At 36.3% G+C, this 17,541-nt stretch overlaps 1 protein-coding gene across 6 annotated transcripts in view; it reads right to left on the reverse strand.

Moving 5' to 3' along the window:
- PKP4 (plakophilin 4) overlaps window positions 1–17,541 on the reverse strand; it is a 235,752-nt gene that overhangs the window by 60,540 nt on the left and 157,671 nt on the right. For all 6 annotated transcript variants that reach the window (XM_029934537.1, XM_029934536.1, XM_029934539.1 and 3 more), the window contains one exon: window positions 17,083–17,117. In XM_029934537.1, the coding sequence (XP_029790397.1) occupies window positions 17,083–17,117 (35 nt within the window). The remainder of the gene's footprint in view (window positions 1–17,082; window positions 17,118–17,541) is intronic.

Consider the following 17,541-nt stretch of genomic DNA (forward strand, 5'->3'; position numbering starts at 1 on the left):
CTCTTTTCTCCATTACCTTCAAAATATATTTGCCCATGTTATTATTATCTTCAGAAGTCTGTCTTTCCTCAAATTTAATCCTCAGGTTTCTAATAAACATTTTTTTCAGGAATGCTCCTACAGTATCTCTTCAAAGATTTATATGAAGTCTGCATCACATTATGAGTCCAGCAAAGAATCCTAAGGATTTCAATGTCTTCATTTGTCTTTCCTTTCGGACTTTCTTCCTTTAACTATTTTTTAAGTCCCTAAGAATGCAGCTATGTGAAAAGACAGGTATGTGTGTGAGAGAAAGAGGGAGTGTCTGGGGGAAAGGAGCTTAGGAAAAATTTCTTTAAGGAAGTAGTATCTTACCACAGGAGGCAAGCTTGCCCCTTCTTTACCACCCTTATACCTCTCTCCACTGAAATATAGGCTCAGCACAAGCAAGGACTCTCGTCTGGTAGGTTCACTGTTATTTCCTCAGTGCCTAGGACAGGCACATTGCACTCAGTAGGTGACCAGTAAATATTTGTGGAACAAATTCCTAGTAAGAAGAGCAACTTGTCTTTACTGAGTGCTGATTCTTGCCTGGCATTGTGTTGTGGCTTTACTATGTTCAATAAAATTTATCTATGTAAAGCAAAATAATACTTGTAGGAACTGCTGATCAAGCTAGTTTGGAAAGCAAATACAAGGTTTATAGGAGAGCCGGGAGCCCCACTGCATTCTAAACCTTTAGCTTGATGCTGAATTCAAACCAAGGTTTTGTTTCCTAGCCTCTAGATTCACTGACATTCTTAATCTAGGCTTTTAACAACCTGTCTCCTGACTTATTATTTGACAGTACTCTGCTAGGTGGTAGAGTTCTGTGACAGTTCTGAATTCTTACGTTTGGAATTTCAGTAAAGATTACAGATTGTGTATGGTTTCCCTGGTACACACTGAAACATGATCTGAGTCTCTGTCGGGCTGACGATCCTGGAGAATGATCCGCTTCATTTGTAAGTCTTCTGTTACAAGTTTCCAGGGCTCCACACGTTCTTATATAGCACTTCATGACAGAGTTTTATTAAAGAATGAGTAAGATATGTAGTTTGTTGGGCTAGAGGAGTTTTACATGAAATCGTTGTGCCTGGGAACAGTGATGCAAGGTTCGGTCTGAAGGCAGGGCTGTGCTGCAGTCCACCTTGGCTTTGTCCAAAATGGAGCCCCGAGATACCGACTACGAAATGGCAACAGACATGGAAGCACCCCTGCGGTAGTTCCAGTACTTCTCATACATGGAAAGTGTACCATTTTCAAAAGGAAAAGAGGTTTAGATAGTTCTTAGCTTCCGCTTTAGTACAAGACAAAACGTGGGACACCAATACACTACAGCTTTTGGCTTGGAAACACTAGGCGGCATGCAGTGTCAGGATCAGAGAGCTTGTCACCATGGAAACCAAAACCCATTAGAGTTCCATGGATGCCTCTTTTTTTTTTTTTTTTTTTTAACTATTAGGAGCTATTATTTAAATAGGAAAAGAGAAAGAGGCATCCTACAAATCTGTACCTCAGCAATTGTGTCTCCTCACCCAGTAGAACATTTTCTCACAAAACCATGTGGCAAACAATTGTGCTCATTTAAACTCTTCTTTAAGAGAAGCTATTTAAAATAATCTTGGGGCACCTGGTCAGCTCAGTAGGTGGAGCATCTCTTGATTTCAGCTCAGGTCATGATGCCAGGGTTGTGGGAGCTGGCCCGACGTCAGGCTCCGCGCTGAGCATAGGGCCTACCTGGAATTCTATCTCTTTCCCTGCCCCTCTCCCCTGCTTTCTCTAATAATAAAACAATATAAGATAAAATACAATAAAATGAAATAAATCTTAAACAAGACAAGCACAAATTATGAGATACAGGATTTGTACTTGTCACCCTAATAACAAAGCTTAACAGAATTAGTATCTGAAAAAACACAAAAACAAACAAAACAAACATAATTACCCTGAAAGTAATATAACCATGTACCCTCTCAATGTTAGTACTTATTTCTTATACTTTGAAATGCAATGCTTCAAAAAATAGAATATACAAAAGGACACTGAGATGGTAACTAGTATACTAAAATACTAAATTCCCATGTCTCCCAAATCCAACTTGAAGATCTAAATAACTGGGTTTAGAAAACAGGATATAAACCTAATTTTAAGGATTTTATTTTTAAGTAATCTATACACCTAACTTGGGGCTTGAACCCACAACCTTGAGATCAAGAGCTGCACACTCCACCTACCAAGACAACCAAGCACCCCTATTTTTATGTTTAATTAAGTTTTAAGAAGTTAATAGATAAATGAGATTAATCTAATACGAAGTATAAAACAACCAAATTATAACTACAAATTTTCTACATCTACAATGAAGCCCAATGTAATATATATTTGCAAAGACCAAAAGATACTGATATCTTAATCATTAGAAGTTAAATTATTTTCAAACTTTTACTATTTACTCTTTTGTTGAAAACTTATAATTCACAAATTATATGCACATATATAAATGTATACATGCATAGATGCTATACTTAAGGTAGCAGAAAACCCACTTCCTAATTATTGAATAAAATATCCTTATTGTAGAATGGTAAGGTTCAAAATTATTGATTTTTTTTTAAGTTTATTAATTCTGAGAGAGAGCAAGCGAGTGAGCATTCACACACATGTGGGGGAGGGGTAGAGAGGAGAGCGAGAATCCCAAGCAGGTTCCATGCTATGAGCACTGACCTCACAAATCCTGAGATCATGACCTGAGCTGAAATCGAGTCAGGAGCTTAACCAACTGAGCCTCCCAGGCACCCAGGTAAGGCTTGAAATTATTATGAGCTATTTATGCAATCTTACTTTAAAATAAATGTATTTTTTTAAGTTTATTTATTTTGAGAGTGTTAGGAGAGGGGCAGAGAGAGGGACAAAGTGAGAATCTCAAGTAGGTTCCACATTGTCAGTGCAGGGCCTGATGCTGAGCTCAAATTCACAAACCCTGAGATCATAACTTCAGCCAAAGTCAGATACTTAACTGAGCCACCCAGGCATCCCTAAAAGGAGCATCTTTTAAAAATATGTGCTAGTGGGGTGCCTGGGTGGCTCAGTCGGTTGAGTGTCCACCTTCAACTCAGGTCATGATCTCATAGTTCGTGGGTTTGAGCACCACATTGGGGCTCTGTGCTGACAGCTCAGAGCCTGGAGCCTGCTTCGGATTCTGTGTCTTCTCTCTCTGCCCCTCCCCTAATCGTGCTCTGTCTCTGTTTCAAAAATAAATAAAACATTAAAAAAAATATGTGCTAGAGGAATGAAAGAAGACACTAGTGAAATTTACTAGATAAATCACAGAGCCTCACAGGATGGGTTCACTTCATGATGCTTGCTATAATCTACAATTAAATAATTGGCATGATGTGATTTAGCAAAATCAGAACATACAACTGAGAGACATTTTTATGAGCAAAAATAATGACAAACCAATGTCAGTGCTACTTCCTTAATCTGTGTACTTTAGAAAATGTGTTACTTTTTCACAAACATGTATCGTGGGCCATCAGAAATACAGGGCATTTTCAAACATGAAATTAGCATATTCCATGAAAATGCATGTCTAAAAATGTAGACCTTGAACAAGCTTCAAGGCGGAATGAAATAATCTCAATTTGTGTTTATAACTAGGAGATTATTGGAAACATAGTCTTTCTTGCCTATTACATTTCTTCTGAGTGCTCCAATATCACCGAAAAAAGAAAAAAAAAAAAGAAAGAAAAAGAACAAAAGGCAATTAACTAGAAAAAGGAGAAGGTTGCAGCTAGGAAAAATACTAGTGGGTAAGGGACAATAATGCTGTAGGGCTATGTAAGCCTCACGTATTATCTACCCCATTAACCTCATAGTGGAAGATAAAATAGAAAGTGTATTATCTTTTCTGTGATGCATGTGCCAAAAACACACCAAGTGTGCATAAAAATATACTCAGGAAACAGGGTAAGATCTCTCTAAAGAACTTGAAATTACTGAAATTCTTCTGCTTTGTTAATCTATGTGTCTTACTGTTCACAATATATGAAACAGAGGTCTATGGTAGGTGTAAAATCACCATGGAAACAGGAACCCAGAGATCAGTAAGGAGATTTTTTTAATATACTACCCAGTAACTAGTCTTAGTCCAGCATACTAGAACTTTATGCTAGATTCTCCTTGTTTGTGCCTGCTCTGAGTTGCTTTGGGGTCTAGAGGTTTGCCCTTACAAAAAGACAGTGTAATATGAGTTTTGGCAGGACTCCTGTGATGGTGATAGAATGCACGCAGATGATTCTTTAATGGTTAAGGGAATGGGGTATCTCACTTTTCTTCCGACTCTGGACTGTGAATTGAGGTTAGGCTTTCATATTCAGAGTAACAACACTTTATGAAAAATATGGATAGAAAATTTCATCTTACACGGACTCAACTTCCTGTTTGGCCATGATATTGTGGCTTCCTGTAGGGCTACAGGCTCAAAAAGGAGTCTATTCACAGAGCTGTAGATATATTCCAGTGCCTTCTATGGCTAAGAAGTAAAGTTCTATACCAAATTCTTAAAGAGAACATGGAAGATGGCCTTGAATAGACTTCTCTTCAGTAACTTTTTTGACATACATGATTCACTTCTACAGCAGGTAACCCTATTACTGGAAGAAATGAGATCACTGGGAAATTCTGTTGCACAGTAAAAATGTAAATAGGATGATGGAAACATAAATCATAAAAGCATTCTTTGGTCCATAGAAGACATAGATGTTGACTGATATCTTAAGAATATTACAGATACCCAGGATGTGTTGACTCAAATATAAATTACTGTATGTATGTATGTACATATGGTATCTTTTATTTATTTTTTAAATGTTTTTAATTTTTTAAAATGCTTTTTATTTATTTTTGAGCGACAGAGAGAGACAATTAGAACAGAGGAGGGGCAGAGAGAGAGGGAGATACAGAATCTGAAGCAGACTCCAGGCTCTGAGCTAGCTGTCAGCACAGAGCCTGATGCGGGGCTCGAACCCATGAACCATGAGCCGAAGCAGGACGCTTAACTGACTAAGCTACCCAGGTGCTCCTATGTATGATATCTTTTAAAAGCTGGGTTTTAGTAAAGACTTACAAGAATGGGCAGAAGATCATGTCTACAGAAATTATTCATAGTCTGGTTCTCTTGAGTATATGTAGGTTTTGGGTTTTATACATGCTTATACTATCCTTTAAACATTAAGACAATGACTCCAAAAATTTTACTCATCTAGAAAATGTGAGTGAAAAGTCTTAGAAAATGGAAACAATCAATGAAGTATCTTCCAGTTCACTTTACTCTAAACATCAATTAATCCGTCTTGAAAGCCACTATAAAAGCTTTTAGATTCAATTTTGTGGTTTAAGCAAATTTTGTATCTACATAAGCTGGTATAAAGCATTTTCCTTAATTTCTATAATGACACATCTATAAAGTATTTTATAGTTTTATATGTCATCACAGAGATCTTTTGTTCACAACATTGTAAAATTCCTGAATTTTGTTCAGGAATACAAAATGATTAAAAGTATTTTTTATGGGAGAAAAGGGAATTTCTGCCATTAGTCATACTAAAATGAGTATTTATCAAGTATTTTTTGTTTAGGTATGAATTAAAATGTGCATGGCATACTTGCCATAAAGAATTTATACCTGTAAGAGCAAAACTAGAAAAACAAGGAGTTTAGAAATGTAAGAATGAAAAGAAATGGATTACACATGTCAAGTTTCCAACACTGAGTTTACAGGTAGGTACTTGTAAAAGACTATGGGCCCCTTGCTTCCTGCAGAGAAAGCTGAAAAAAGAATAAAGGATTTGCCATAATGTCTATGAAAAATAAGTGCTCAGAATCATTCAAATAGTTTTCCAAAGACACACTTTATTCCTTTTAGGGAAAAAGTATTACCAAATATAAAAGTGGATATATTTGATAGCCGGAGATATAAGACAGATTCCTTCTGTTAAAAAAGAATTTCTTTAAAAAGACACAGACAAATCTGCAAAGGAGGATATTCACTACTAAAAGATATGAATGGGTCCTCTGAAACTAGGTTTTTCTATAATTTTCTATTGGCTTACCTGTTTTAGTAAAGATTAGCAAGATAAACGTAACTGCAGACTAACTTTCTGGCCTAAGAATGAATTGTGGTATTAAAGGCGACAGTCTGCCTGATCTTTCCCGCAGCAACCACTGCACGCTGAGGAAGTGTGGCTCTGTGCGTTGCAGAGATGCTAACAGAAAAAAAGGAGCTTTTAAACTTGATAATTTCTATTTTATTTTAGGTAGTTAATATACTATTTCTTCACATATCACTAAGAGCATGAGAACATGTAAGTATTTATTTAACATGTTTATATTAAACATAAAAGGGTGGAGGCTAGAACTGGATATGAGATTTTCATACAAAGTCCTAAATCACTTTATTGAAGTCCTTGGCGGATGTATGGAATGCACCCCCCCCATATATTATGTGTAAATAGTGTAGGAATGTTCAGACACATTATTTGCTAAAGTAAAATGCTAATATTATTTGGTGTTTGCCACATATCCATGAGCCATGTCCAGTATTTTTGCTAGAAGTATCTTTGCTGTAGATTACTTTATCATAAGCACTTTCAACAAAAACATTTTTGCTGTTTAACTAATTGGCCAAAAGACACTCTTGCCATAAAAATAAAAAAATAAAAAATACTCAAATTGGTTGATAGTTTGGTTTCTTTCCTCCAGTGATGCACTGCTCCTATTTTTATATTACATAAATTGTAGCCCTCATAATGGGTTGTACAACGGTACAGTTTTGCACCCACATTTCCCACAGAACTTTGGAACATCTATCAACAGTCATGTGACAATATGCTAAGGACAAACAAGGCTTATCACAGCACAATACGAAATTCAGTTTCAAATACGCATCCTCGTATTTGAAATATGCTACCTATCTTAATGAAATTTTAGTGAAAAAAGTGTGATGCCAAACGAGTAGACACATTAACAAGCAAAAAAAAGTGTTTAATACTATCTACGAATGGCTTTAAAGACAAATGTTTAGGTACAATCCACAGAATAAAATCAGTGTTGCCATCATTCTACATTCCACATTTTGAATGTATTCAAATATTTTGTATTTTGCAATAGTCCTTTACATTTTGCTATTCATTTTTCATATTTCATTATGTCCCTTCAGTGAACGTCCCTTTTTTCTTTTTCATGATTTTATCTTTTCAGCACAACTGTCTTTTGGCTAGTTATGCTGTGAAAGTGTCTGTGGCTGAAATGTGTACAGTGAAATCACCTACAGCCTGCACAAACAGACTGATAAATGTAGAGTTCTAAACTAGGAGAAAGGCTGATGTCCAGCATGTTACAGAAAATTTTGCTTAAATTAGGACTCATTTAAGAAAATCTCAACTATCTGGAAATACACATTAAATAACATCCACTGGCCGAGAAACTCTCTCAACTACCTCAGAGTGGGTTTCATTTGTGTCAGGGCTAACCTTGGGGGTACGGCCAACAGTTGCTGACTTTAACCTGTACCACTTTGATGTACTATTTTAACCCACAGTATGCTGAACCTTTGTTTAAAGAATTTGTATTCAAGTATTCTAAAATTTAAGTTTTCAAACTTTCATAAAAATAGAGAGATCAACAACCTTCCCAATAGTTACATTATGCCATACTTTTTATGCTCCATTTATTTTTTCTTTTCTTTTGTTATAGAATTTTACTACAGATCCCTCACATCAGCTCATTTTAACTCTAAATACTTCCATATGTAGCTCTGTAAAATAAGGACTTGACAAAACTACATTTATTCATGCCATATAATGAGTTCACAGTAAAATTTTCCTGATGTCTCAAAAATTTCTTTCTTCAGCTGGCTTGTACTAGTCAGGCTGAAATAAGATTTACTGATGGCATTGGACTATGATTGTTACTTAAGTACTTTAAATCTAGAAAGAGGCTCCCATACCCTCATTTTCATGTTCTTGGCTCACCGAGGGAACCATAGTAACAAACGCATAGGATGCTCCACATTCTGAACTTGTGTGCAGGTTTCTCGTGGTGGCATTTAAACATCCTCTAACCTCAGTCTGTCTTATAAACAGAAATTTAGAGCTAGAAGCTTTCAGGTCAAACTTTTGTGGTTAGAATACTTTATGGATGGTCCTGTGTACTTTACATCCTGTCACATTGTAACACTTACACTTGCTAAGATCAGTCAGCCAATTCAAGTGATGGCAGCCCGATCTTTCCATATTTTCAAGTTCATCACCAACCTCTATCCTAGTGCAATGGTTCCCAATGTTGGATGCACACTGCAATCACCTGGGATGGGGAGTGGGTGGGTGCAGTTTACAAATTCTTGCTGACTGAGTCCCGTGGCCAGAGATTCCAATTCTATCAGCCCAAGGGTGGTCTGAATATTATGAGTTTAAAAACTCCCAAGATGATTCTATTGTGCAGCCAGGATAAAAAATACAGAGGTTTTTGCATACACTGACAATATCTGCTTGAATCAATTATTTCATTAGAGGATGCAAATTGGTGCTTTTTCTAATTTTATTGTTCTTTCTACATTTATCAGCAGGAATTCCTTTGATGTATTTTAGATATCTTTAGATAGCTATTAATGGCCAGGGTTATTTGGTTATCCTAAAAATAATCTGCACAGGATAGTAGGATAAAGTTTTAATTCTGTTTAATTACCAGTAATTAAGTTATTTTGCTTCTGAGGAAGGCAGTGAGTCTCACACTGCAGTGTGCGGTCACCAGGGCATATTCAGAAAGTCGGTGCCTGGTCTGGGCCCCAGACTTCAACAGCTCCGTGGCAATTTTAATGTGCAACAAAGTTGGGAGACTCTGGAGTGAAGTGTTGGTACCTGAATTACCTCCAATGGTGATGAAGAAAACTTTGTTTGCTTGTTCTGGTAGTGGTTCTTGCATTTTTGTTGATAGAAAAATGTCTGTGATCGATTTGAGCCAGATATAAAAAGAAAATAAAGAAAAGCTGACAGGAAACTTGACAATTTTACTAAATTCCAAGATTGGGTTGATCTCCAAATTTCATAAGAGCGAATCAAATGATAGAAGGGTCAGCGGTATGCTAGTTTCTGCGCAATGTTCTGATTTAATGAATTTTTAAGAATTATTTCTTTAAATGGTTTTACTGCTAAGTCTGTCTATACAGCTTATGATATAGGGCATTTGGAAATAAATAGCTTTTTAAAGCCTAAGGAACTCACTAAGATTTTATATACGCATGAAAATTTACTCTCCTATACTCTGGCAACATAGTAAGCAGAAATAGGAATAATGGCTGGTATAGGTAGGAATATATATATATATATATATATATATATACATATTTGTGGGGACCCCTCGGGCTCTGACAGTTGGCATGAATGTTCTTTTAAAGTAAAGACACTTGAAATTCAATAACTGTAGAAAGAAGCGTTCTTGGAGCGTTCTTTTATTTCACTAAAAGGAGAAACTCCTGGGAGTGAGCTGCCATAGATCCCTTCCGGGAGAGATTTATAGCATGAAAAAAAAAAAGAGGGAGGACTTGTACCTGCATAAACAAACATTATTGTAAACTTTCTTATATCCCTAGTATTCCCTAGAAACCCATTTGTTTTTCCCCCAGAAGCCTTTTCTGCCCACTTCCTCTCCCCCATTACGCTAGGGAGATCAGTCTAACTGTGGCCATTTAGGTAAACTACCTTTGTGAGCCCCTATGTGCATCTGAATACTTAGGGTTATTTTTCTATTAATTTAACTCTTGTCAGTCACATTCACTGGCCCCCTCAAGTCACTTAACCTAAGAAGGCAGAAGAAAAGTCTTGCCCCTCCCTCCTACTGGTAAGCGTGTTGGTAAGCAAATCACTGCATACACTCTTGCTCGGGCAGTTCCACTTTAAAAAGTAACTGACAAAGTTACTCAGATGTGCAGAGAAACCTTTTACCATTGTTTGTCAAAGTAAAAAACTGGAAAACACCAAAATAGTTACTAATAAGGGACTGCTAACATAAATTTTCTAAACCATGGGAACTTAACCATTAAAAAAGAGGTGGATCTTTATATACTGATAACAGAAACACAGGCTTGGTTTTTATTATGCTGTTAAGGAAAAAACCTATATCATAGAATGTTGTATAGTATGTCCTCATTGAATTAAAAACAAAACAATTCTGAAGGGGTGTGTGTGTGTGTGTAGGTGTGCGGGGGCAATGGCCATGGTACAGAAAGATGTAGGAATGAAGAAAATTTTACCTTTACTTCAATTTCTTCAGGACTTAATTTTTTTGTAAAATATAAGAAGGCCTTTTGTAATAAAAGATGAGAAAGTCGAGAGAAACTTTTTCTGATCAGGAAGCTATAGTGCTGAAGCTGTGGTAAGAATACCATGACCATGTGGCCCAAAAGGCCTGAAAAAATAAGGAGGAAAAACTTGGCTGGGTTTAACAGAAAGTCGCATTCCTCCTGTTATTTAGAAGAGAAATAGGAAGGAATGAATATGTGACGAAATTCTGTCATTTGTACAATTTATAGTCATAATAAATCATAACATCCAAAATTCTCAATAAAATAATGGTCCTTTATACATGATTGCTAATCTAACATTCTACTTATGAACATGTACAATATAACTTCCCATTCTATCTCCTTTGTAAATCCGGCACATTTCTACTGAGGCATAAAGTGTTCCCATTTAAGTTTGCATCCTATCTCATGATGTGCTGATGCTTTTTTATATTATAAATTACTTGCTCCAGATGGAGGAAAAAAGAAAGATAAATTGACTTAGGGCTAGTCTCTCATTTATCTTTTATCTTCAGTATTTATGTTATGTTTTTTTTAAACCCACTGCAGTGGAAGAAAGTTGTGTCCATACATTTTAGGAACAAAAATCAAATATATAAACAAAATGCAAAACCTAACCCCTATAAAGTCTTACATTTAGTAGTATACATTAACTATTAATGTCAGTATGTACCACACAATAATGATTTAATGGACACTGTGTTAAAATTATGGCACTTAAATACATACTCCACAATAAATGGATGTGACACTGTGCAGTTAAACCTTATCAGTTTAATATTTCTGTTTTACCCCCATCTTTTTCATTCCCTTTCACATTTATTCTCAAACATCAACTATTTCAACTACACGAAATCATTAATATTTTCTCTCTTACTCAATTTTATAAGGCAGAACCACGTCTCTCTACTCCTGAATACCTTCTGGATCAACCAGAAATGTCCCTTATTTTTATTCTCCTGTGTCCTTTGCTAACTTGTTGTTTTAGGAAAGACTTTAATCCTAGGGCTTCTTAACTTTCGTAAGAGTAGTAATTCCCAATCAGTTGTTTAACGTGCATTAATACCTGCTCTTGCGGCCACTTCTTGAACACTTTCTTCAAGTGAAAGCAGCCGGATCCCTCGGCCTGTGGGCACAGATGGGTGAGCTCGGTTTCAGGAGGCCCCTTCTCCTCAGGTGCAGGGAAGGGCAGAGTGGGGGGCTGCCTGGAGAAGGCTAGGATTCTCGGGCTGATGTCATGCTGCTCCGCTCCCCTCATTTTACACATAAGTACTAAAACTGGAAACTGCCTAGACTCTAGTATTTTTTTTTTTCCTGGAACAGAAAACCTGTGAAATTGTGACTTGTGGCACAATTCACTTTACAGGATGTGGCTGGAGGATTTAAGTAACAACCAATGAACACTTTGACAAAAGGACTCAATTTATGGCTCCAATAGCTTCTTTCTGGTGGGCAACACACACTATGTATGGTTGGTTTTTGTTTCTTGTTTCTTTCTTTTTTTTTTTTTTGTGAGTGAATTGGTGTGCTTTTTCTTAAAAGGGAAGTGAGACCAAGGTTTTTTTTTTTTCCTCTTCCTTTTCCTTAAAAACTATTTTGCATAATATTTCCATGAAGAAGAATTATAGTCACATGTACATATATTTGTATTCTCACTTTCCTCAGGCCTTTACCTATTATACTATTATATATGTTGATGATTATGGTGTTTATTTTCTATCTTATTGAATGTGTTCTTAAAAGCTACCTTAAATTTTGGCAGAACATAAGAGATTGTACAAATGCATAAATTTTTAAGAGGGAGGAAGATGTGAACAATGGAAAAATGGAACGCTAATAAAAGAGAAAGCAGAAAGGAACATTAAGACAACATTCCCTCCTCACTCCTCTTTAGCACAACATACATAAAAAACAAAAAATGCAAGGTTATAAGAAATGCAAGGCTAAGGAAAAGACAAAGCCAAAACAAAATGATAAAACTCTCTTCATAAAAGACAAAAGGATGTGCATTTTATATTTTTAGAGAGTAGGTACGTAATGCTGGTAAGCTAGAAAATACAGAATAATGAAGAGAGAGGAACAGAAAAGCAAGATAACAATAAAGCATAACTGCTTCAAAACAACTTTATTACTTCTGGGGAAGCTTCTTTTTAAGACTCTTTCCCAACCAGCCTGAAAAAATTGTTGAGGGGATGGTTCTTCCTCATGCTTTGGGAAGTAATCTTGTTGAGCCCCAAACTTAAAAAGCTTTGACTTTTTACTTTTAACCAGCCTACTATCCCTTATACAAAAATCAACCAAACGACTGACAGACCAAAGGACCAACCAACCCAAACCAACAAGCAGAGGGATTTTGCTGAACTGAATCATAAAGAAATGGAAATCTTTTCAGCCTTGGGCATCCTGAGCTCTTCCTTAGAAAAGGACTCTGCAGTAAGTCAGCTATTTAAAAACAAAATTCAGCAGCTGGTCTCAGGTTCTGCATTTCAACAGAAAATTGTGTAACACCCTGAAAGCAGGCAGGGATCTCTCCCAGGTAGTGATCAAACCACTGGCTTGTTAACAATTCACCGAACTGCTAAAAGGCTTTTTACATTTAAAGCTTTTCAACTCGAATTTGTAATATGTATATTGTCTGCAAGAAAATGTTCAAAATATTGAAGAAAAATGAGGAACAATAAAAGACTTTTAATCCTAAACCATTTCATGTAATCCTTTCTTATTTAGGAAAGCAAGAAAACTGAATAAAGATGTTACTTTTGTTAAGATCTAGTCAAAGACATATATGTATATGTAATTTTAAGCCAACCTTGTCCTTATTCTGATCAGAATTACCAAATTCTAAAAATGAGATGATTTTTATACTACATTTAGTATTTCTGTATGCAATGTGGTAAAGAGAAGATAACAGTTAAGCTTAACAGAAAAAGCAGTAAAACAGACATTTTATGCCATTATTCAGTTGCAATCGAACTTCTAAAGACGTCTATCACTACTTACAGAAAAAACCATGAAACTTGCCAGATTTTACTTTTATGTATACAATCAAATTTCAGTTTTCTACCCTTATCTTTGTAGCTTGTTGCCATGGTTACAACTTAAATGTAACTGTGTCTGAAAAGTAGGCAAATTTAAGAAAGCACACAAGTAACATTATTATAGTTAAAATAATAGAAAGTGGAGTAAATAGCAGTTGTGATTTCAGTGTGTGAAGAATATACTTATTCTCCCCCCAAAAGAAAAAACAGGTCAGTAAATGTAACTAACACCTGCCAGATGTGACTAGGAGTTTGGTACCTGTATAATCTGACATAAGTACGGGATAAAGTCTAGTTATTAAGTATGAATTACAAATGTAGCTGTGGTGAAGACGGATGAATTATTGGAGTTGTATTTCCCTAACGCTAAAGTATTTGGGGAGCAGCTCAACACACAGACACACACACACACGCACGCACGCACACATTTTATCTATATTTAACTCATTAGTAAATCATGAAGATGGTGGTCAAATGACTAAAGCTGAGTAAATGTACTAGAGGGGAGGGGAGGTAGAAAGGACATCAAGGCCCCAAATATTTCATTCGCTATTACATGCCTTCCTAATCAAAGTTCACTCTCTCTATATGTAAATCAACACAGGTAAAGGTTGACAGGCTGGCTTTTGGTAGTTAGAAACCACCAAACTGCCTTTTCCGGCTCGGCTCAGCCGGGGCAGACTGGTGTGTGTCAGGAGGGGAACTGCACTGAGAAGACGCAGGATGTTCTCCAGCTCTGCTCTACGCAGCATTTCTGGCTTGGGTTTATCGCATTCCTGGTTCCAGCTAATGCTGGAAATCTCCCCCTGCCCCACCTCCCACCACTGTTCCACTTTAGAAACAAAACCACCTAACCCATTGGCCTCCCTCAGTCCTAGAAATAGTGGGAGCTTTGGGTATGATCGATCTCATGGGTGTCTGAGCATGCTGTTTAATTCTCCCAAACCTTCCAATCCTCCCTTGAACTTAACCTCCCATGAATCAAATCCCTCAAAGGAACTAGCTGACCTGGGCTTGGTTTTCCCGACTTGACTCTGACTGACATAACTACCATACTTGGACTACAAAGAGCTTGCACCTATCAAACACTACCACTCCAACAAAAAAGGGCAATATGTAAGAGATTTTAATATTTTGTAGGTAGATTAGAAATATAAATGATGATGTCAATGAGTAAGCATAAGAGGGTCAACTTCAAATTCTAAAGGGTGGGAAAAATAATATAATCTTTTCAGGATTGGTTACACTTATCATGAGCTTTAAAAATGTTCATATGCTCTAAACAGTATTTTTTTCCTTAAGCCTAGACTAAGGTAGATAAAAGTGCAGATATAATTTTATGTACAGGCATGTTTACCACAATGTTATTTATAATCGTAAAAAATTTAAAACTACCTTAATGTCCAGAAATAGAGATATCAGTAAATATGGTATAAACCTGTAGTTTTCCTTTATAGCTCCCCCGCCTCCAATTACAAGTGTATAGCATTACATACCTGCACTAGACCTGAAGCACTTAAGACAAGGATATTTGTTTTAAACATTGACGGCTATGTGCTGGACAACTGTTTAAGGCTCCCAAGATATATTTCTGAAATAAATTAATGATGTACTATTCAAGATAAACTTAAAGAAGAATTTTATATGAAATGGTAAATTTTTGCCATAAACAAGTACTAAATGCACTACTATGTTGTATTTTTCTTTACATTTTTCAAATCACGTTTTAGTAGTTTATAGTGCTGCTATTTCTTCTGAGGAATTTTTAAATCAGGTAGGTGACTTTTTGGCTCAAAGGATTTTCAGTGGCTCTCCATGACCTATGAGAGAGTTCAGAGTCACTAGTTTTACAGAGCTCTCTAATTTGACCCAATGTGGCTTATCTAGACTTTGCACACTTTACCATCTCTCAAACCAGTTTTAAATGTTTGTGGGGTGCCTAGGTGGCTCAGTTGGTTAAGCGTTTAACTTCAATTCAGGTCATGATCTCAAGGTTCATGAGTTCAGGCCCCCCATCCGGCTCTGTGCTGATAGCTTGGAGCCTAGAGTCTGCTTTCAGATTCTGTGTCTTTCTCTCTCTCTCTCCCTCTCCATCCTTCCCTCCCTCCTTGCCCCCCTCCCCTCCTCTGCCCCTCCTCTTTTCAAAAATAAATAAACATTAAAAAAATTTTTTTACATAAAATAAAAAAAGAAATAAATGTTTGTATGTGACATTTCTATTGTCACTTTTGCTGCCTAATGACAAAGTGGTCTCTAAAGGTTGGCCCCTGTCAAGCCCTAGGCTCCAGGCCCACCTTCTCTGCAAAGCTATCTCAGGAGTGGGCCGTCCATTTACAACAATGTTTCCCACACAATATATATTTGGCATCTAACCACATATTATTTCATGGCATGATTTTTCTTATATTAAGCTACTGTTTCTGAGTCTTATTATTAAGTAGCTTTTCATAACTCTTTGCCTAATCTATGGCTTGAGTGAACACTACAATTCTTGGTGATTGGGAATACCTTCTTTATAAAACAGCAGAGTGCTTTGTATGCCTTATAAATAACAGTGGAATCCTAATACCAGGTTCTGATAAACTCAGATATCAGACACTTGGTGATCTGAGTTTTATTCAAGATCAAAGCTTGTCTAAAAATTGTCAAAGTATTTAGATATCAAGACCTATTCTAGTATTCACACATTGATGACATTGCCCTTTATGTTATAAGCTTCATGGAAGATGCAGAAACATGTACGTGTTGCCCCAATCACTGTGTAACCAGTAATACGTGTAGTACTGGGTCCATGGAGTAGGTGCTCAACGTTTAATAAGTGAACACTGAGTACAAAGTCATCAAATATTTGTGAAGATGGCAGATACCCTCCTTAATGTACTTCATCCTTTCTATAAAGTGAATTTGGAGTAAAAAGAGAAGGAAATTATATTAGAAGCTTCTGGATTATATTAGAAGCTACAATATATTCTGAATCTCCATGCACAAAGGATATAAATGTTTCAGGCAACTCTTTTCTTGAGTGTGGGAAACACTATGAAAGGAAAAAAATCTTGATTTATATAAATGATTAGCCAACTTTCCCAGATTATGCAGTAACTTTTGGGAGGGCATCCCTGTACTTTCTTATGATAGAAAAGAAAATATACAGATGATATGTGCTGATATTAAAAATGTCCAGTGATGGGGTACCTGGGGGGCTCAGTCGGTTTAGCCTCCGACTTCGGCACAGGTCAGATCTCACGTTTGTGGGTTCAAGCCCCGCGTCGGGCTCTGTGCTGACAGCTCAGAGCCTGGAGCCTGCTTCCAGTTCTGTGTCTCCTTCTCTCTCTGCCCCGCCCCCTCTCATGCTCTGTCTCTCTCGGTGTCAAAAATAAATAAAACATCAAAAAAAAAATGTCCAGTGAGATAATATTGATACGTTGATGCCCAATGCTTTAACTTTCTTTACAGCTGACATACACGAATCTACTCAACGATGTTCAAATAAATCAAGCAAAGTAAGAACTATCTGAAAGTAAAGTAGCTCAGTAATGTTACCAGTGAGGGCTCTGCTGGGCCTGTTTCACCAAGAGGCAGTAAACAGAGAAACAGGCTACAAAACTGCTCCTTTTGTGTGTGCAAAACCCAAGAAAGATTTTTTTATATGACAAAAACTCATACCTGTTGATCTCCAAGGAAATGACTTCTCAGTTGAACTAGAGAAAAAAGAGAAAAAAAATGGAAAATTTACTTTCTTTGTCATCAAATTTAACTGTAGACCTATTTTGTACATAAATATTTAATTTTCACATTTCTTTACATAAAAGTATAAAAATCTGAAACAAAATTTAAAGCCACTCTTTACCTAAGTTAATTTTAGACACTATTTAACTTTCCATGTCAATTTGGGATTAAACTGTAGTTCTACTTGGAAATTAAGGCAAATTATAAAGTGATGTAAGATTCTTTTGGGACAAGACAAATAAAATAGCACAACTATGCATGATATTCATGGTACTTATATCACATATTATATTGCTTCTTGTGATTTGAAAATTACATATACATTAAAAAGAACATATACGTTATATACAAAGTACTTATACATGTATATGTTGAATATAACACATTAAATAAAAC

The sequence above is a fragment of the Suricata suricatta genome, chromosome 3, assembly GCF_006229205.1.
Source record: "Suricata suricatta isolate VVHF042 chromosome 3, meerkat_22Aug2017_6uvM2_HiC, whole genome shotgun sequence".
NCBI classification, from domain to species: domain Eukaryota; kingdom Metazoa; phylum Chordata; class Mammalia; order Carnivora; family Herpestidae; genus Suricata; species Suricata suricatta.